The sequence below is a fragment of the Podarcis gaigeae genome (genome assembly GCF_964106915.1).
Source record: "Podarcis gaigeae genome assembly, chromosome: 13".
Taxonomy (NCBI): Eukaryota; Metazoa; Chordata; class Lepidosauria; order Squamata; family Lacertidae; genus Podarcis; species Podarcis gaigeae.
The window spans coordinates 18,534,836-18,557,142 of record NC_139689.1 but is presented as its reverse complement, the minus strand read 5'-3'; the positions used below and the strand labels follow the sequence as shown (position 1 = coordinate 18,557,142).

General features: G+C 45.0%; 1 protein-coding gene across 3 annotated transcripts in view; it reads right to left on the bottom strand.

Annotated features, from left to right (window-relative positions):
• The window catches only part of LOC310829374 (sulfotransferase 2B1-like), a 29,160-nt gene that overhangs the window by 1,355 nt on the left and 5,498 nt on the right, over window positions 1–22,307 (bottom strand). The window contains exons 1-6 of one of the 3 annotated variants that reach the window (XM_083707740.1): window positions 19,410–19,780; window positions 7,797–8,047; window positions 6,331–6,539; window positions 6,116–6,242; window positions 5,873–5,967; window positions 3,457–3,637 (exon numbers count right to left, since the gene is read on the bottom strand). In XM_083707740.1, the coding sequence (XP_083563866.1) occupies window positions 3,457–3,637; window positions 5,873–5,967; window positions 6,116–6,242; window positions 6,331–6,539; window positions 7,797–7,932 (748 nt within the window). In that variant the 5' untranslated portion in view covers window positions 7,933–8,047; window positions 19,410–19,780. Of the gene's footprint in view, window positions 1–3,456; window positions 3,638–5,872; window positions 5,968–6,115; window positions 6,243–6,330; window positions 6,540–7,796; window positions 8,048–19,409; window positions 19,781–22,307 lie in introns of those variants that run through there. The other 2 variants (XM_083707742.1, XM_083707741.1) reach the window with 2 other exon arrangements.

The following is a 22,307-nucleotide window of genomic DNA, read 5'->3' as shown; positions in this document are numbered from 1 at the left end:
TATATTTTATTCTTGGCTTCTTGCCCTGCCATATAAATTTTGAAATATCCTTTTGCCAATCTTTAAAAATGCCATATTACTTATCACTGGAACTGATTGGAATAAAAACATTTTTTTCAAGACATTCATCTTGATTACTGAAATTCTCCCCAATAATGACAAGTTCGTTCTGTTCCAGATTTCTAATTTCCTTTTTATTTCTTTCTAAACTTTTTCATATATATATATATTATTCCTTGGTGTTAGCCATATCCATAAGTATTTCACTTTGTTGTGAATATTTATACCTATTTCTTGTTGAATTTTTTTCTTTATCCTGTTCCGGGGTATTTTAAACCAATAATTTCCTGTTCAAGTGAGATTGTTGGATCTTCTACAGTGATTACTAAATCATCTGTGAATGCTTTCAATTTAAATTCCTTACTTCCTACCTTTATTCCTCTAATGTTCTCATCTGCTCTGATACTTCACATCAAAACTTCTAATACTAAAATAAACAATAACGGGGGGGGAGAGGACAACCCTGCCAGATTCTTAGGCAATTCCTATGATGCTTTTGAATTATGGTGCTGGAGGAGACTCTTGAGAGTCCCATGGACTGCAAGAAGATCAAACCTCTCCATTCTGAAGGAAATCAGCCCTGAGTGCTCACTGGAAGGACAGATCGTGAAGCTGAGGCTCCAATACTTTGCCCACCTCATGAGCAGAGAAGACTCCCTGGAAAAGATCCTGATGTTGGGAAAGATGGAGGGCACAAGGAGAAGGGGACGACAGAGGACGAGATGGTTGGACAGAGTTCTCAGAGCTACCAACATGAGTTTGACCAAACTGCGGGAAGCAGTGGAAGACAGGAGTGCCTGGCGTGCTCTGGTCCATGGGGTCACGAAGAGTCGGACACAACTGAACGACTAAACAACAACAACAAATGATGGCTACACACAAGAGCCCTGCTGGATCAGGCCAATAACCCATCTGGTCCAGCTTCCTGCTCTCACAGGGACCAGCCACATGACTCTGGGGGTGCAAGGACAGCAGGAACATTCTCTGATTGGTATCTGGGGATTTGGGGACGGAGGGAAGAACTGCAGGTGTCTGCAGGGTTTGGGGGTTTTTTGTGTGAGGGTTTGTGGGAAGGGGGGTGTAAAGGAAAACACTGAAAGTGGGAGGCAAGCAAATTTCTCACACACAAAATGTGAGAACAATGCCTGTACATTTTGCCCTGTGTCTTAAGTTCTTTAGTTAACTATCCTTAGGGTGGGATTGGCGTCTGAGCTGAGGATCCCCTCCAATCCCATGATTCTAAAAGGGACTACTGGATTAGATCAAACCAGCTAGGCAAGTTTAGGTCTGTCAGCTTCCCCATTGTTAGGGAAATTGTAGGCTAATGTCTCTTAAAGGCTGCCCTTTTTAATGGGTGGCAAAGATCTGAATGGGAAACGTCTGTCTCTCTCCACTCCCAGCTGGGTGTATGCAGGCAGGCAGGAGACAAAAATAGACTTGGAAGAGTTGCTGGGAGGCTAAAGAAGGACACAGCGCTAGCATTTTTGGAGCCCTGAAGGCACTGCCAGTTCTCCTAGGTGTGGATGCCAGTGAACTTCTCAGGGGTCTGTTGGGGTGCCTAATGTCGTGCCTCCACCTATGTTCAACCTGTGCATTTGCAAACAAGCACAAATATTACAAAATGCCAGTAAGTTACCAGTGACCTCATTCCAAAGGAAGCCAAAGGTGCTGCACCCTTGAATCCTCTCACCGCTGAGAGATTGGGGAGTTGCATAACAATACAGGGGAATAGCATCTTCCTCCTCCCTTCCCGAATGAACTCACTGGTGCTTCCTGCATTCACCCAGGGACTGGAGATCAGGCCAACACTGGAAAGAGAGCTTTGGCAACTGCCTCACCTTAATTAAAAATGTTTTTGAGCAGAGCTGATTTACATCATACCTGACAGCTGCAACTTACTGAGCAAGAAATAAGGATGCTTCCAAAATTCTCATTTCCTAAATTGTAAATTACCCTCTTTTTTTCTTTCCAAGTCAAACCAATGCATTAGGAATTTGTTCCCTGCCCCAGAGTTTGTGTAGTGTAGTGTTGTGCCTGTGGTGTTTGCCATAGATTTTAGTTCCTTCGCTGCATATTCTGCCTTTTTCTTCACTCTGCATTGTGGATCCAGACATGTGTCTTGATAAAACACCGCAAAAAAAGCAACCTTGCTGGGACAGAATATTTGGCTGCATCAATATCCTTTTGGTGCAGTGTTTCACCAGTGCATGGGGTTATATGTGCAGTAAAAGATCACTTACATAAAACTTGATGAAGTAATAAGTAGAGATGGGGGAGAAATTTGATTCGGTTCACAATTAAAGATGAACCTACCTCAGTTATCTCTTTCCAAAACAATGCAAGAAACAAAACACAGCCATCGTCAGAAATTTGCTCTTCTCCTGTTTGCACTTCTACAACTTCTTCAATGCAGTTTGCAAGCCAACTAATATGTACAATAATGTATATATTGGGGGTAAAGCATTGATAGAAATGCATATATTCATGAAAGTAACATGCAAAAAGGCATTATTTTGGGAAAAACTGCTTTGCAAAAACATGTGCATATTAGGCAAAATTGTATACAAGTTGCAAAATAGCCACGTTTATACTTTGAGAAGCTTTCACTGAAATTTTGATGAATCTTCAAGAAATTTTTGTTTTTCGTTGCAAATTGAAATGTGGAGAACTGAAATGAAGACTGGGAAAATGAAGAACTGGGGGGAACCAAAACTGATAGGTTTGGCCAGCCCTCGCCATAAATAAGATCTCATCAAGATCGTTTTGTTGCAGTGTTTTATCAAGGCACACATAAGCATAAGTGTGTGTGTGTGTGTGCACGAGCGCATGCACACACAAATTAACTGGGGATCCTACGAGGGAACTGTAGGAATTGGGAAGACAAGAGGATAACCCCCTAGGAGCCTAACACAGAACCAACAAGTAGTGCTGAGGGGAGGTTCTCTCTGGTACTGCTGCAGAGCTGAGGCTAGTACACACACCTAGAGGGCGGTCTGTCGTGGCAAAAAATTTTTTTTAAAAAAATTAAGCACCTTGTGGCACTTTGAAACCTAGCTAATTTGAATAGCACAAGCCTTTGTGTTTGAAAGTCCATTTCATAAGATCACCGCTTATCCCATACATTTAAGGAGCTCTGATTTAATTGTCAGACTGCACCTTTTGCATTTAATTGCCATTGGACTTCAGCTTTAACTTTCCCTTGAGCTTTACACGCACGTGCATTATTATATGCACCTGGAATTGAAGGATCACCGTCCATGCATCTTATGAAGTCCACGGAAACATACAGCATAATAAATTTGCCACCAGACTATTTGTTGGGGATTCCCAATGGCTGCCACCCCTAATTGAGGCACACACTGCAGACAGATCACTCCCAGCCCACCCTACTGTCACCTTTGCGGAGGAAAGCACTTTTCTTCTGGTTCATGAGGAAGCGGGGCGAGAGGGAGAAATTCGACATCTTGTTGCTTTTCATGGCCTCGAAAGAGGCATTCGCCACCACTGAGTCTATGGCTGCGTCGTCTAAGTCCTTGCCCAGGAACTGGCAAATTCGGACTACGCTTCCTCGCAGGTCCTGGAGAATGATGGCAGGAATTGTAACCAGCTACAGAGGATGCACACTTAAGATAAACACGCTTAAGCACATTGACACCACACATGGAAAGAGTTTCAAAGCTAATCGAGCTGCTGTGGCAATTCCAAAGCAACAAACAGATGGCGATTCGGCAATCGCAGTTTGAGGAAGGGGGCCAAAATTACTGTGAGGAACAGGCAGGGGGGCTGCATCTCTGGTGTGCTGAAGTGTTGGCAGTTCAACCAGAAGGTTCAATTGGAAGTGGCATTTGCAGGGGTGATGATAAGCGCTGCCCAGCCAGACAGAGGACAAAGGGAGAGTAGAGACACCGCAGGTGTGGGTCTCAGCCACTGAGAAAGGGAAAACAGGAGCTGAGGAACCTGCGTACAGGAAGGGAGGCAGGACCAAAAGGTGTAGCAGCAAAGAGACTGTGGGTGAATGGAAGAATTGTCCTACGCTAAAGGAGTGCAGGAGTGAAGGTAGGACAAGAGCCTGGCAGGAGGGCGAGAGTGAGACTGGAAGAGAGCATGAATATGTGAAACAGAAAGGGACCAAGCAGAAAGTCAGATAGAAAACAGACAAAGAAGTGGAGATAGCCAGAGCAATAGTCTGACTGAAGCAGGGATAAGGGCAAAGGGCATCATTAAGAGAAGGGCGCTGGCAGCTGTATAAAAAGGGATGGCAAACGTTGCCTTGGAAGGATGGAGGAGATGAAGAAAGGAAGGAGGTTTGCTAAGTCTGGGAAGGCAAGGTGGCAGGCAAAATGTCAGGAGTATAAAGGAAGGAAGCGAAGGGTGACAAGAGGCCTCAGGTTGAAAGGGGAAAGGGCTCACCAGGAATACCAGAGCTCCAGCATGTCTTTACACTTTAAAGAATTTGCATTCCTAAGAATTTGGGAGTCCATCAGAAATTTGAGAAGCCCTGGTAGAGATAGAGAAGATCTGGGTCTCCCACTATGCTCTCAACTCACTCATTTATGGATAGGGCTGGATCAAAAGAATTAAACAGGCAGAAAGTTGGTCATTGGGTTTTTTTTTGTTTCATTTTTAATGCACAGTCAAAGGCACCAAGATTGCTGGAAAGGTCTTTAACCTGGACGTTTTGATGTCCCTTGCTGGAAACATAGGAGGTTATCTCCTCTACCTCATAATTTCTCCAGTGATCTATCTAGCATCCCTCATGCCCACCCCAACTACCTGTACAGAATCCAACCAGACTGCCAGCTGAATCTTAAGGCAGATCCACACAATGCATTTAAAGCACAGCCGACAGATATTCAAAGAACGTGACTTTCCCCAAATAATCCTGGAAACTGTGGTTTTTCTCTTACAGAGGTACACTTTCCAGAGTGGTTTAACAAACTTTGGGGGGAAGTAATGCACTATGAATGTGCAATGGGTGTGCTCTAAATGTATGGTGTAAATGTGTCAAGCGGCTGTACCTTTTAAGCACATTTGAAGCACCTTTTGCCCCTCAAAGAATTCTGGGCACTGTAGTTTGTTAAGGGTTGCTGGCAATTGTAACTCTGTGAGGGGTCAGCTACAGTGACCAGAATTCTTTGAGGGAGAGAACGTTCTTTGAATGTGCTTTAAATGTATAGTTTGTACGAAGCCACACTTCAGTGCTGGCAATGGGACAACACCCCTCACTGTATCTGAGGACAGCAGGCTACCTTAGGGAGCACAGAGCAGGCTAGCTTTGGGGACTCAGGAGAGGGGAATGGACTATTGCTGCTGCCGCCCAAGGCAGTTGCTCCGCTCCACCTCATGGTAGGGCTGGCCCTGCAGAGAACAGAAAGGAAGGAACCACATCCACACCGCATATTTAAGGCACAAGCCTTCCTCCAAAGAATCTCAGGGACTGCATTTTGTTAAGGGTGCTGGCAATTGTAGCTCTGAGAAGGATAACCTGCAGCTCCCAGGATCTGCATGGGAGTCGGTGCCTTGAGCTTTAAATGCATTGTGCCCCACACATTTGAACGTGGAGGGGCTGGGGACAGGGGGAGAGGATATGCCAGTCAGACCTGAAGCCAAGAAATCCACATACGCACACAATCCGGCCTGCCACAGCACGGAGAGAGAGAGAGTGTGGGAATTCTCACACTTTTCACGACCTTCAGGTTCGAGCTATCTTAACAAGCCTGGATACATTCTGCTCCCGGTGCCTCGGCAGGATGTATCCGTGCTTGCAAAAATGCAAAGCTGTATTTTACTAGCAAAATAACATAATAACAACCTCTTGCAGCTCCTCGTATGTGATGAAGAAGAAGTTTTCTTTGTCCTTCAAGTTCAGCCAGCCTTTAACGTGGTCAAACCAGGATCCAAAAGGCACTGCAACCACACAATCGGTGTTAGGCAGGAACCGTGTGGGGCATGAGGAATACCAAGGTTGGGTGGTAGGGGGCTAGGAGAAGGCATGACCCTCTAAACTAAAGGGGGAGAACATTGCCCCCGCCTCCCACCCCCTCAGTTCACTCACCGTCTCCCTTTAGGAAGCCCTCCAGAAATTGGTCCAAGGTGCCGGGGTCTTTATAGGGACGAAACATGGAGGCAAAATGGTAGAGGGATACCAATACATCTTTGGGATTCCTGACTGTGTAGATGACCTGTTGGCAGAAAAGGTGGGGATATCATTGGGGGGGGGCTATGAAAATCATTGGGAGTGTCTCTCGGTAAGGTATTCTTCTGTCTTACCTTGGCTTTGGATTTGAAGAAGGACTTTGCAAAGAGCTGTGCCGGCAGGTGGGAGCTGATAATGCGTGGTGACTTGTTGGTCAAAGCTATTCTGTATCCTATCACGGTCTCATACCAAGGCCCTCGGTCCCAGTTGGGGACTGTCCGGCACCAGCTGGGATCACCATTGCTACGGATGAGGCTTAAAATCTCCAGCATCCACACGGTCCCTAAGAAGGAGCCCCAAGAGAAGCACAGGTTAGTTTGGAAGTGCCTAGCTCCAGCCTGCCCACAGGCAATGATTCCCACCTGTGCCCTACCAATACAATGCTTTCCTGGAAGGTGATCGTCAAAGGGATGCTTCACCCTGGCATGTGCTTTTGAGGATCGTCACAGAATTTGGTGGGCCTTGAAAATATTGAAGGGCCTGCCCCCCCCCAGATGGCACCCCTGGGGCAGGCAGAGGAGGCAGCAGTGCGCAGACTAGGCCTGCTGTCATCCGCCAGTGAGCTCCATAGTTCAACATCTCAGTGCCAGCCCTGGCTTGGACAGCACCACCTCCCGGGCTCAGAGCCCAGCTGCCTGGGCTTCAGAATGCAGCCTCTGCTGGGCCAGGGGTGGGGGCTCAGCCTGGGCTGCACTCCCTTGTCTCCAGCCTCTTTTCCTCCATCCTTCTGGTGACCTTCTGGCGGGGGGCAGAGTGGTGGGGTTCCCCCAATATTTTATTCAAGTTGGCGCCACTGCCCAAAGTCATCTAGCCTCTCCACAACAAATCAGAGTGGGTGCTTATCAAGGAGGGAATGTCATCTAATCTCCCTGTGTCAGGATGAATGCTGAATAAGACAGGTTGCCCGGGAAGCCCCCAAGTTTGCAGTATATGTAAAATTCAAAACATTATGAAAAAAGAAGCTGTGCTTAATAACATTTACCTGCATCCCTTGACCCCAGAAACAATGAATTCAGCTATCTGAACCCACTGACCTTGAAGAAGGGGCAGGTAGTCAATATTCCCTTCTGTGACTTCTTACAACCAGCCTGTGCTTGGAACAAGAGAAGCTAAGGACTGGGTGAGGTTGTTTTGGATTTGCAGGTCTGGACAAATAAGTAAATGGAATACACCCTCCACAATACCCTGCACCTCACATGCGAGGCATTGTGTGTGCATTGGGTGAGGCATTGTGCCAAGATACATGGTGGAAAATACTCACCTCTGCAAAGCGGCCTTTTTTTATTAGGGAGATCTCAGAAATAATGGCTTGTTAAGAAGTTTAATCTCAGCTGTCACGTGACACCTTTTGTGTCAAAGCGTAGCTGAGCTAACCACATGCCAAGCTTGCTGGATGAGATTAGAATAAAAGTGTGTCATTACCTTACAACTGGCTTGTCTGAGTTTCCGCATCATTAATAAAAATCCCTTGGTGCTCAGCTCTTACTAGGGAAACTGAGCACAACCTGTTGGGAGCATTTCAAAGACATTTGCCCTGTACCTGATTTTTGGTAGGTGACATTGAAAATATCGTCGTCCCGAACTTGGAAGTTGTTTTCCACCATCTGCAGCACCTGTCCTGAGTAGATAATTTGAGGAAAACTGATCCCCTTGTACTGGAAATATTCCTTGAACATCCTGGGACTCCGCAGATAACAGGAAGGGTGTTGACTGGAGGCGGAAGTTGGCTGAAAAAGGATGATTCCCAAGTGAAGAACTTCTGTGGCTGGAAGATAGATGGCAATGGAGCTTCTAAAAGAGAGGGGAAGATTTATGAAATATCAGGTGTGGTGGTGAGAGAATACAATAGTGTGGAGCAGTGAATTCGAGCAGGTGAAAAAGAGTTAGGGCCCATCCACAACTCCGTTTGCGAATCCCTTGTGCCTCCTTTAATCCACCCTCACTGTGACTGGTGTTCTCCAAATATGTCTCTCCCACACTTTATCCTCCCTTAATCCGGAGATTCCCTATGCAACTGATGCAGCTCAGATATTCAAAGCATAGGGAACTCCCAGATTTAGAAGGGAGAAAATGTGAGACACCAGTAGCCAAATGGATGAGAGGGACTCCTGTTTTAAAGGGGTCACAAGGGGTTACATTAAGCCATAGTGTGGGCAGGCCCTTAGAGTTTAGAGCCCAGGGTGCTTCCAGATTCATGTTATTTCCAGGTGGAATTCAATCGCTTACTGGCAAACTCCAGCTGCACCGTTAAAGCTGGCTGGCAGCTCTTGCACAACAAATCTGCTTCCCCAAAAGATTAGACTTTTGCAATAAGGTAAGTGACAGGGAATGCAGAGGAAGGTGTGAAATAGGACTTAATGCAGAGGAAGGTGTGAAATAGGACTTTGATGCAACTGATATTGAACCGCCTCACCAAAGAAAGCAGAGTAAAAAATGCTCATTAAACAGCCAACATCATCTAATCTCCCGGCAGACAAATCAGGATGAATGCTGAATAAAACAGGTCATCTGCAAGCACCCCCAGATCCCACAATGCCCTGGGATAATTTATTTCCTCTTTCTCATACAGAGGAGGAGTGGGGAGGGGCCAAAATAAATTATAGTGCACTTAGATTTCAGCTCCCCTACAAGTGCCTTGGAGGTTTGCAAGAGCAGCGGAGGAGCCTGTTGCTTCGTATCAAAGGTCCCATCTGGCATTCTGCTCCAGCGGCTGCTTCTGAGAAGCACACAGGCAAGAAGCAGAAAGGCAACGGATGGCTCTCCTTGTTTGTCAGCAGCATCTGGTGCTGCAAAGGACACGGCCTCTGAACATGCAGATCATTCCACTGTGGCCAACAGTTGCTGAGCGACCTCCATGAACTTGCCTCAGGTTGGGAAGCAATCTGTTTCATGAGGGAGAATTAGGTGACATTGTGCTGCATTCCCCACCCTCACCCCATCCCTTTCCTTTCCTTAAAGACTGCAAAAAGGCAGATTATTTTGGGGAAGTGGGTTTGCATCATCGCAAGACCACCCAATCAATTCTAATTTCGCATCCTGAACTTGCCAGGATGTGACTGAATCGCAGTCAGAATGAGGTGACAGTCTGGAAGAATCCTAATTCTCTCCTTTTTTAAAAACAAGCCATCTTAGTGAATTCCACAAGATAATTATGCATTGTGTGAAGAAGTTTCATGAGGTGACACCCCACCCCCTTGCTTTCTAGGATTGTGACAGAAAGGTCACCTCCACACTATACATTTGAAGCACGTTCGCTGCATAGGAATTCACCCGAAGGATCCTGTCATTTGTTAGGAGTCCTGGAAAATGTAGCTCTGTGAGGGGTAAACTTCAGGTTCTAGGATTCTTTGGGCCAAGCCATGTGCTCTAAATCTGAGTTAAACGTATGGCCCCATCTGCACATTTAAAGAAGTATTATACCACTTTAAACAGTCAACGGCTCCCTTCAAAGAATCCTTGGAACTGTAGCTTGCTTTGTTTTTAATTCTTAAATTTATTTTCTATTTTGTTATTAAATCATTTCAACATGCAGCAACATTATACCAATAAGTGATTAAATATACCAGCCTAACACAGAAGCTTGTGCTTAAATAACACATGCACAACAACAACAACCAAATAACATAATAGGATCTTATCCCACACTACTATTTTTAAAGATGGCAGTAAACAGTTTATGTTAACCAAAATGTTTTATAACGTGAGTGAAGTCATTGATTTTCTTTTTTTAGCCCTGTACATAACAAAACTGTGCCAATCTAATCCAATAGAGTATTTGTGTTTTAAACATTGTGCCAGTTTGATTCTATTATGTATTTATTTCCACAGGTACTATTAGCTATACTTTGTTGTACCGATTTGTCAGAGACGCCCTCTAAGTATCTCTTTATCATGAGCATGGCTGCTAGCAGTAGAGAACGTATTAGAAGTTTGAGCTGTGAAGTTAATATTACCTCCCATGTAAAGACTGAGGAGCGCCAGCTCTGGACATTTAGAGACATTTTGTGAAGTAATAGCTTTCATTTGGACAAATACACCCCCCCCCCCCGATATGAGCCACTTTCCCACATGCCCACCACATATGTTGGTTAGAACCTAACACCTGGCAACCTCTCCAACAGTTTGATGTGTACAGTACAGTGGTACCTCGGGTTACATACGCTTCAGGTTACAGACTCCGCTAACATAGAAATAGTACCTCGGGTTAAGAATTTTGCTTCAGGATAAAAACAGAAATCATGTGGTGGCGGCACAGCGAGAGCGAGAGGCCCCCATTAGCTAAAGTGGTGCTTCAGGTTGAGAACAGTTTCAGGTTAAGAACGGACCTCCGGAATGAATTTTGTTCTTAACCCGAGGTACCACTGTACTAGGAACTAATATCAGCTAGCCATATAGGTTAGCTATACAGTGGTACCTCGGGTTAAATACTTACTGGTAATTCGTTCCGGAGGTCCGTACTTAACCTGAAACTGTTCTTAACCTGAAGCACCACTTTAGCTAATGGGGCCTCTTGCTCCCGCTGTGCCGCCACCACATGATTTCTGTTCTCATCCTGAAGCAAATTTCTTAACCTGAAGCATATGTAACCTGAAGCATATGTAACCTGAGGTACCACTGTATGTATAACTAAATAGGTATGAGGTGCCATTCTTGCACTCTTATGCTATCTCTCTTGCAGAGGCAGAGACCAATTTAAATGGAAATTTCCTCCACTGAGGTCCACACCTCTTCACTGATAGCAATCTGCCAATCAGCTTCCCACATCTGCCTTAAACCCTCTCATATCTATTAGGATTAACATACTGTTATGAGTTTGGGGAAGGGTTTAGGCCAAATGCCTGGGCCACCTTGGAAACTCTTGGAAAAGCCAGGCTAGCTTCCTGTTTAGGTAATAGCCTGGGTGATGGGCCATTAAGGGAACAAAGGAAGGAGGCTCTGTATGAGATAGCCCTCTGTGGGGGGGGCCTTCCTAAACTCATGGTTAGTTAGAAAGACAAAAGGGCAGAGTGGAGAGTGCAGGGAGGTGAGCTAGAAGAAAAGCAGGAAGCTAAGAAAAGAAAGAGGGGGAGAGATGTTTGAATCCAAAGCTGTGGCTATGGGAGAAGCAAGGCGCTCTTGGGGTGTTAATGCTGTCAACCTCTCCATCAGAGGCTCAAGTTGAATATATGTGTAAATAAACCATATGTCCTAAAGACGACACCACAGTCTCTGCTGTGCCTTATTCTAAAGGAATTCCTGCCACCCCAGGAATCTCACACTGCTCAGAGAATGGGGTGGGGAAGGGGGAACTCTAGTTTGTTAAGCGTTCCAAGTGTTGTTAGGAGACTCCTATTCCCCTCACTGAGCTACAGCTCTCAGACTGGTTTAATGATCAATCCCTCTTCCCAGGGAATTGTGGGAACTGGAGCTCTGTGAGGGGAATGAGGGTCTCGTAACAACACATCACCCTGAGCAGTCAGGAGTGATCCTGCTTTAAATGCAGAACCACTGAAATTAATAAGCATGACTACGGCTGCATAGATGCTATAGCTTTAAAGCACATTCAAATCACATTCTCCCCCACCCTCAAATAATTCTGGACACAGTAGTTTGTTAAGGGTTGATGGAATTTGCGAGGGTCAACAACAGTGCCCAGAATTCTTTGAGGGAAAGAATGAGCTTCAAATTGTGCTTTAAAGGTATAGTATTTATGCAGCCTAAGCTAGGGCCATTGTTTTCAATAGGTCTACCCTGAGTAAAACCCAGTTGAATACAGTGGTACCTCGGGTTAAGTACTTAATTCGTTCTGGAGGTATGTTCTTAACCTGAAACTGTTCCTAACCTGAAGCACCACTTTAGCTAATGGGGTCTCCCGCTGCTGCTGCGTCGCCACTGTGCAATTTCTGTTCTCATCCGGAAGCAAAGTACCCGAGGTACTATTTCCGGGTTAGCGGAGTCTGTAACCTGAAACGTATGTAACCTGAAGCGTATGTAACCCGAGGTACCACTGTATCGCCCTTGGTGTGGATGTGATCACAAGATCACACACACACACACTGGCTGCCCCGCCTTGTGTGCTCACTAATCCTGCCTGCCCTCAACTTCTTCCCATTCCACCTCACCCAGGCCCCCACTCTCCCTGTTCCCTCATAACGTCTTCAATGCTCCTTTGTGTCTCTCCATCCCTGCTTTATTCAAACCTCTGCTGTTGTTTAACCCGGTCGTCTTAAAACCTGCCTTCTCTTTCACTTCCATCCCCTTTCCTGACTTTATGACAATTCAGGATTGTAACACAGCGCTACAAATGCTCCAGTGGAGACTGCATGATGACAGCCTTATATTTTTATGTGTATAGGAAGATATCTCCTTTATGGTTAAGTTTTACTGTGTCTTCTAAAGACATTTGCAACTGCATTGCACATCTCCCTTTCCACTGCAAGTTCTCCTCAAGTCAAGGGCAGCTCCCCACCCCTCTCAGGCATCAGAGGTGTATGGGCATACAGTATTGGCAACATCAGGAGTTAATAATACCACAGGGCTCAGAGAAACAAGCCATGCCAGTTGGACCTGACCAGAGGCCTCCTCCCACACTTGACACAATAAGCAACACCCCAGGAGTGAAAGGCTCCTCGTTGTTTGTAGAAATGGGTTCTGAGGCACATCATGTGCCAAACGAAAATGACTCATGTGTACTTGTGACAATTGAAGTAATCCAAGCAGGAGTCCCAAGCACCTGCCCACAGGTCTCGCTGTGTGTTTACTGGTTTAGCTTTGCCATAATTAAGAAGAGAACAAGGCTCCAGCACCGTTAACAGTTGTGCAAAAAAGAAGGGGTTTCGGGTGTGGTTTGAAATGATGCAAGCCCCTTTTCTACGCAATCCCTAAAGGCGCAGGAGCTCTTCCCTTTGTTGCATCAGGCCAGCTGGGCTTGGTTGCTTCCAATGCACCTCTGCTGCTTGTGTGCGTGCATGTATCTCTTCTGTTTTCTGTGTGAGACCAGTTACTTAATGTCTTCAAAAACTGGCTGCAATGGTTTGCTATGTGTGTGTGTGTGTGTGTGTGTGTGTGTGTGTGTGTGTGTGAAGAACAATAATTCACAGGGGCAGAGGTTCTAAAAGAGATGGTCCTTTATGTATTCTGTTACCGTACCCAAAATCCTGTATGTGCAGGTGTGGATAGAAGAAGAAGTCCCAGTGAAAGAAGAATGGATTTTAAAGTTAATGGACTATGCAGAGATGGCGAAGTTGACAGTAACAATAAAAGATAAAAAAGAGGAGAACTTCGTTGAGGAGGGCATTCCCCTTTGGCGCCACCCCCCGCTTCAATAGAAATCGCGAGCAGGATTTGAATAATAGGCAAGGGAAGTAATGATTGTAATATAAGTTATAATACATTAGAAAATAAATGGCAGTTTATCTGCGGACGTTATGGCAGCAGATAAAGGAATACAAACAGGAACATCATGGGCGTAAGGATGGGAAGTCAAAACGTAAGAAATTATTATACTGAAAGTGAGTTGAATAAATATCAAATGTTGTGTAAAAGACTACAGTGGTACCTCGGGTTAAGTACTCAATTCGTTCTGAATGTCCGTACTTAACCCTGAAACTGTTCTTAACCTGAGATACCACTTTAGCTAATGGGGCCTCCTGCTGCCGCCACGCTGCCAGAGCATGATTTCTGTTCTCATCCTGAAGCAAAGTTCTTAACCTGAAGCACTATTTCTGGGTTAGCAGAGTCTGTAACCTGAAGCGTATGTAACCCGAGGTACAGCTGTAATATTATTCATTATATGTCAACCCCACTCTTCCTCCAAAGGAGCTCAAAGTAGCATCCAAAGTGATCTCTCTCTCTCTCTCTCTCTCTCTCTCTGCCTCTGGTGTTACCTTCAGAACAACCCTGAAGAGCAGGTTAGGCTGTGAGACACAACAACCAAGTTATTGGTTGACTCTTATCTCGGGGTAACATTTGTCTGCATAAACAAGTTCTTTTTATTTATTATTATTATTATTATTATTATTATTATTATTATTAAAAATGAATAATACACACCAGACAAAGGGCATTTTGTTATTTAAAATAAACAAAACTTGTGGAAATTAAATAAATGAATTTGCTACATTTAACCCCATACAGAAGGTTGGGGGGTAGTTCAAGAGGCTACATCCACATCCATACATTTAAAGCCCATTTATACCACTTTAATAGTCATGGCTTCCTCCAACGAACCCTTAGAACTGTAGTCGTAGGTGCTGACCTACAACTTTCAGCATGTTTAATCAACAGTTCCCAGAATTCTCCATGTGGTGTAAGAGTGCTTTCAATACATGGTGTGGATATGACCAGTCTAGCTGTATGTGATGAGCCTTGAGGAGTTTGCAGGCTGGGCAAGAAGCATTAGCCATGCCCTGTTTCCACACTTAGAAATCTTTTTGTCCCCACAGGAAGTCTTGGAGGTGACCTAGTGAGTTTCGTGGTTCAGCGAGGAATTGGAACTGGAGTGGTCCCAATCCTAGTCTGACACACTGAGCGTTACACCACAGTAGTAGCTCATCAGCTAAGGACCAACAGACAAGACAGTTGACACCATTCTCTGCTCCAGCATTGCCTTCTTCCAATCTGTCTCTTATTGGAGTAATTTTGTTGGGTTGTTGCACCAGATGCGATTGGATCATTCATTGATTCCCAACAAAAGCCACTTGACCAGAAAGGGAGGTTGCTATTATGTCTCTGTATGAGTCACTGTTCTGATCTTGCCTTCTTCCACACCCAGGACAGTAATTCACATAGAAACACAGAGCTCCTCTCAGGACAGGTAATTTGTATTCTTTTGTCTTCAATGGATGTAAGGGGGACGTGTGCCCTTAATTTTAATTCAAAAGTATTCTTCGCTAAATGATTCAGTTACAGATAGGTAGCCGTGTTGGTCTGCCATAGTCAAAACAAAAAAAAATCCTTCCAGTAGCACCTTAAAGACCAACTAAGTCAGTTCTTGGTATGAGCTTTCGTGTGCATGCACACTTCTTCAGATACACTGTGTATCTGAAACACTTGTTTCCCACATAGTGGTAGTGGTGGTGATTATGATGATGATGATTTAAAGGCAACTAATCCATCTGCACATTTGGGTGAGGAGCAGGTTTCTTTTGCTACAGATTTGGGGATTTGCAGAAAGTTCTAGGTCTGCAGGGTAGAGAGCAGAAGGGAGAATTTTCCACACAAAGCCATGTACTTCTCCAATTATAAACCACTGCACATCTAAAGCAACCAGGTAACTTGGTCTCCCTGAACGCTGCTCCCTGGAGAAATTAGGAGCTAACCTACAGTAGTCAAAATAAACACACAAGCTCTATTTTTGTCTTTGCCGGCTCCAGAGCACAGCTCTCAAACTTGCTTGAGGAAAAAAGATAATTAAACTCAAGGAGACTGCAAGATGCCTAGATATGCTAGCTTCTTCTCCTAGCCCCAGGGACTGGGCAGTTACACAGGTAACGGTTGGCCCTTTTCAATAGTCTGGAGTCTGAACCCAGTGGTACACAAACACCCCTTGCTCAAAGCAGACCAGGTGCCCATTGCACAGATGCCACACTGAGGTGTCCAAGGCAGCGTACCAAATAAACAGCACAGGCAATGTTTTGGAAGAAAGTAGGTGAAAGCTCCACCCAATGTGATGACAAGGTCCCAGTTAATCTGTATGGGTCGCTGTGTGTGGAAGGGATGCCTCATTTGTTTACAATTGAGAGGACAGTGTGTCAATTTCCTGAACTAATTGTTCAGTTGTCCTTATTGACATCCCTCTTCATCAACCCAGCAGGTGAGCACTAAGCCACAGGTGGCCTTCCAGATGTTGATGGATTTCCAGCACCCCAGCCAATGTTGCCAATACAGTGGTACCTCGGGTTACATACGCTTCAGGTTACAGACGCTAAAGTGGTGCTTCAGGTTAAGAACAGTTTCAGGTTAAGAACGGACCTCCAGAACGAATTAAGTACTTAACCCGAGGTACCACTGTAGCCAGGAAGAGTGAAAGCTGCAATCCTGCCCCATCTGGAAGGTCACAGATAGGAATGGAGGAAGCTCCTGTTAAGGAAAATTCTGGGGTGAGAGACTACCCAACAGCCCAGCTCATCGGGGCAGAGCCCACGGGTCTATATGGTCAGAAAGGAAGGAACTTCCAGCCAAATATAGGAGCAAAACAGTGGTCAGTATATTGTTGCGCGACATGTCCCCATAAGAGTACGAACCCCGAGCGTGGGGTGACAACCTCTTTTAGAACTTCCCTCTTTCCCCCAGAATACACTTTGAGCAGCATCATTGATGCATCATCACTACATCACTAGCATGTCACAAATGAGGAGGGGTATTCAAGGGTTACACAAGTTCATCATTAGGGCACTTTCTGAAGAAGGGTGCATGCCCACAAAAGCTCATACCAATAACAAATGTAGTTGGTCTCTAAGGTGCTACTGGAAGGATCTTTTTTTATTTTGTTTTGATTAGGTTACTTTATCAGAAACCTTTCCCAACACTTCTTAAGTACCCATCACCGAAAGAACAATAAAACTCTTTACATATCCTTTCCCTCAGGACTTGTCTGAAGATGGGCTTTCAGAACACCTGACTTGCTAAACTGCCTCTGGGGATGTCTACTGTTGCCCCCTTGGTCACTCCCTGGGTAGGGTGCCCTGTATGTGCTCTCACGCTTGGGGAATTATGGCGGGATGCCCTGTTCCTGCTGCCTACTTGACTTCCTGCTTCTGGGTTCATGGAGGGAGGTGGAGCCCAAATTCTTCAAGGGTTAAAATGGCCTTGGAATGAGGAGAGTCGGTTACAGTATGGATTTTCTACGAATTCATAATGCTAGGTATCCTCCCTGAGCTGTCAAGTCAAAAGGACACATTCAGGCATGATATTAATAACATTGTACAGTGGTACCTTAGGTTAAGAACTTAATTCGTTCTGGAGGTCCGTTCTTAACCTAAAACTGTTCTTAACCTGAGGTACCACTTTAGCTAATGGGGCCGCCGCGCCTCCGCCGCTGTGCCATTTCTGTTCTCATCCTGAGGTAAAGTTCTTAACCCGAGGTACTATTTCTGGGTTAGCGGAGTCTGTAACCTGAAGCGTCTATAACCTGAAGCATCTGTAACCCAAGGGACCACTGTAATAACTATAAAGATGTGCCCCCCCTCATCATTTCCGTAACACTCCCTTACGCTGAGTCAGGCCATTGGCCCAACCAGTCCAGCGTCCTGTTCTCACAGTGGCCAAGGAAATGCCTGTGTGAAACCTGTGAGCAAAAGCAGAGCCCAAGAGCAGTCTCGCCTCATGTGGTTTCTCACAACTGGTGTTCAGAAGCATTTACTGCCTCTGACCACAGAGGCAGGGCATCGGCCTCATGGCTAGTAGTCACTGGCAGCCCACTCCTCCCTTCCCTAATCTTCTTTTAAAGCTGTCACTTCCTTCTGTGGGAGCAAGTTCCATAGTTTAAGGATGTGCTGTGTGAAGGGCTTCCTTTTATCGCTCCTTGGATGTTCACAAGCTCAATTGTCATGAGAGAGGGAGGAAAACATTTCTCTACCCGCTTCCTCCATGCCATGCAAAATTTCGCAACCTTCTGAGGTGGCACCTCTTACTCTCCTTTTCTCAGCCTAAACGAAAGTCTGCAAACACTGCAAACCTTTCTTCACAGGGGAGCCGCTCTACCCTCTCATTCATTTTGGTTGCCGTTTTTCTGAACCTTTTCCAACTCTACAATATCCTCTCTGAGGCGAGGCAACCAGAACTGTATTCCAAATATGGTCATGCCACAGATTTGTATTTGAAATTTCTGCCCTTTTCTCACCTGCCTTTCCATCTCATTCCCCTCCCCCCCCACACACTTGTTTTTCTTTCCTCCATCTTCTTGTACACAGTGGTACCTTGGGTTACATACGCTTCAGGTTACAGACTCCGCTAACCCAGAAATAGTACCTTGGGTTAAGAACTTTGCTTCAGGATGAGAACAGAAATCGTGTGGCAGTGGTGTGGCAGCAGCGGGAAGCCCCATTAGCTAAAGTGGTGCTTCAGGTTAAGAACAGTTTCAGGTTAAGAACGGACCTCCAGAACAAATTAAGTTCTTAACCCGAGGTACTACTGTATTTTCTTCTTCTATTTCTTCTCTACCCACACTTTCCCCACGTTCCTTGTTCCCCCTTTTAGGTTTTTTTTAGTGCTACTGCCCCCCCTTAAATCCTACCTTTTTCTCTAAGGAGCTCAAGGTGGCATACCTGGTTCTCCTCCTTCTTATTTAATCCCCACAACAACCCTGTGAGGCAGTGACTGGACCAAGGTCACCCAGCAAACCTCATGACGGAATAGGGAGGTGAAACCTGGCCACCCAGCTCCCAGCTTACCAAAGGTGCGCTAAAAGGATGGCACGCTTAGCAAACCTTCACCATGATCAACCCCTACCCAGAAACCTATCTCCCTACTGTGGAAGGACTTGTGGTTCCAGAATTGGCCTCCACAGTCACTTACGGACTCACTGTTAAAACCATGTTCATGTTCACTCAGCTACGAGTGATCGCCAAAGAAAATGTAGTCCAACACTCTAGCCACTGCACCCCATTGTCTCTCATAGTTCCTTCACACATTCTTGTCTTCATCCTCCTTTCATGCCTCCCCCCATCTCGCTTCCTTTCCCCTCCTGCTTGACACTCCTCCAGTCTGCAAACATACAAACTCACATACAGTGGTACCTCGGGTTACATACGCTTCGGGTTACAGACTCCACTAACTGAGAAATAGTACCTCAGGTTAAGAACTTTGCTTCAGGATGAGAACAGAAATCGTGCAGCAGTGGGAGGTCCTATTAGCTAAAGTGGTGCTTCAGGTTAAGAATAGTTTCAGGTTAAGAACGGATCTCCGGAACAAATTAAGTACTTAACCTGAGGTACCACTGTATTACCTTGCAAACCTCTTACCTATACTGTATCTATACCAACCAGCAAGAGATGAACAGGAGCAAGACAGGGCAGGCATATCACAAAGGGCGACTCCGGGGCAGGTGCCTGCTGCTTGCTTACACCCACCCTTCCCTCTCTTGTGCATATCCTAATTTCTGCAGAAATCTCTGCACATCCTCTCCCCATCCTTGTTTTATCCGACGTTCTCCCGCTTCCTTAAGATCACGCACCTTCCCAATCTCTCCTTTCTCTGCTTCCTCTTCGCTTCTCCGCTTCTTCCCAGGAGCCGCAGGGTTAAGCAGCAGGGCCTCTCCTTTTGCTTTTATCCTCCTCCTCAAGCACTGGCAAACCTTCCCTCCCTCATGGTTGCGCACGCTTCTGTGTCACCTCTTCTCTCAGCTCACCTGGACTGCGGACAACTGTTCCTGCAGTTGATCCCCTGGGTTGTCACGGTTCTAGGGTTGTCCCCAAGGGGTTGTGGTCAGCTGACTCACTTCAAAGGGTGTTGCAAAATGTGAGGCAGGGCTGGGCATCTCAGCATCTTGTTGAGAGATCAGAAAACTACCCACGCCAGAGACTGCACATGGGAGATCTCCCTGTGTTTCCACACTCCAGAATCCAGCCGTGGGGAGACTGAATAGGAGTCATTTTTATTTATTTATTTCTAAGGCAGAGAAGCGAAGCTCCCGTTTGTGAAATAAGAAGAGGCTCAGCTCTTTCTTCCGGGATTAATTGTGCAGAGCTCCTAATTATGCTGGGCCTGTGCCAAATTCTCTTCCTTTCTTTGAATGAATATATTAGAGAGGGGAATGGATTTTGGCTCCTGGTCCCTTCCACTGGGATTAATCTGGAGCCACACTTGATTGCAATGTGTTGCAGTATCAGTTTCTTCTTTTCGCAGAAGGAAATAAATTGTAATAAATCCTGATTGCAAAAGGGTTCACTGCCATATTCCTTTTTTAGTGGCATCAAGGGTATATAACCGTGAATTGAAGTGTTTGAACTGCCATTATGATCACGAACCCAGAGGAATTGATACCTTACACTTTTGGTGCATTTGCTGGACTGCAAATCAGCTATCAAAAAATAGAAATGTTATGTATAAATGTCTCATGCCCACCAGCTATAGGCTTAAAAGTTCGTCCAACATCTTTAAAATATTTAGGAATATTCCCCCCAAATCTTGAATTGGCTTATCACAATAAAGTATTAACCCCGTATCAAAACTGTAAAACAAACACTGATAAACTGGGACAAATTGAAACTTCCATGGCTTAGGAAAAAAATGCTGCAACAAGAATCGTAATTCCCCCAAAACGATTACAAAATGTTGAAGTCATTCCAGCCATGATATCAGCCTAGCAAACCTAGCAAAAGTTAATGATCACATTTATCCATTGAGGTGGGGAGAAAGCCAGAATCAGGCTTTCCACATTATAGAGTGAAACATCATAAGGGGCTCTGAGTATCCCAAATATTACATATTGCCATGATGTAGCACACACTAAGAATCTAATTGCCATTGCTCAAGGCAATAAAGCTTAGATATGGATAAAAATTGAACACTCGCCAGAGTGGAGCCATAAAATGGGAAAGTATCACATTCCTGGTGCATAATCCAAAGACAAATGAAAAATTGGATAACCCTTGCCTATTGGCAATTGAAAAAATATGGAAAAGATGGTATAAAAAATTACATGCACACAAACCCATTTCCCTGCTAATTCCTTTCTTATATCATCCCCATTTTTTATAACCAGGACAACTGTTGACAATTTAAACAATGGGAAACAATTGGTTTTAACATAATTTTTGGATCATATGGAAATACCACCCTTATAAAAGATTTGTTTTTTTAAAAAAACTTAAGAGGAATATCTCATATATGGATCCAAACAGATCAAGTCCTTCGCTTCATCCCAGAGGCCAACATATAAGCCATACAGAATTTAACTAACTGCAACAAAGGATATGAAATGATAAATGTTTATTATCAGAGGTGTGTAAGAGAAACTCTGGTGATCTACTGATAGTTCAAAACTGTGTCCACACTCATTTATTCCGCATCCAATACACTCCCACCACTGATTTTGGAAGTGGTATACACAAGGTTTGATCTGAACCAGCTTTGATCCGAATTCAGAAAAAGAGCAGGCTAGCTGCATTTTAAGCTGTTAAGATGTACACAGCCAAACTCCATTCTGATTTCGGTGTCACCCCCTCCACCCATGTATCTCACATAGTTTGATTTCAAACCGGATGGTGAAATTTGCTGGTTGATAAGCGGGTGACACCACCCTCCTATCAATTTTGACCCACAGCAGGCGAGGGAGATAATAATCTGGCTGCCTGACCTGATCCAGTTTCTACCTCAGGTTTAGATCATAGCTCATATAATACTCATATCCTTTCGGCATCATTTCCTCAGGTGGGGCAATGGATCAGCACATCTGGCTGTTAATCAGAAGGTTGGTTGTTCAAGGCCACTCTTTGGTTCCTTGAAGAAATGTGTACCTGGGACTCCAGGATTTGGGTGCCTCCAGCACATAGGAAACATAGTGGCCCAGCTGACAAAGGAAATCCGTGTATGTGCTGAAAGGCACCCCAAAATTCCTAGCCCCTATCATGGAACTATGCCCTACATTGCATAAACTGGTCAAATCTCTGGGGGGAATTAAAAAATGTAACATTCAGAAGCCAGCGGGATAAACTTTCTGTTTCCAAGGACATTCTGCTGCAAACCTCAAGGCTGTCATTCTGTAATGAAAGACGGTCAAAAGTGGAGCTGCCAGGGGTGCAAAATCTATGAGCAAGAATTTATTGGCAATTCTGGGTAGCCATTTGGACTCATAAAAACCCTGTAGTGTAGTCCAATGCTGTGATACACAGTGTTTGGTTTGGTTTGGGTTTGGGTTTGGGTTTGGGTTTGGGTTTGGGTTTGGGTTTGGGTTTGGTTTTGGTTTTGGGTTTGGGTTTGGGTTTGGGTTTGGGTTTGGGTTTTGGTTTTGGTTTGTTTTGTTTTGTTTTGTTTTTAAGGGAAATGCAGTTGGGAGGAAGACATTTTGATGGTAGTATTGGCACTAGGAAGGGGTAGTAGTGGCATTGGGAAGGGATTGACTAGCTATTTC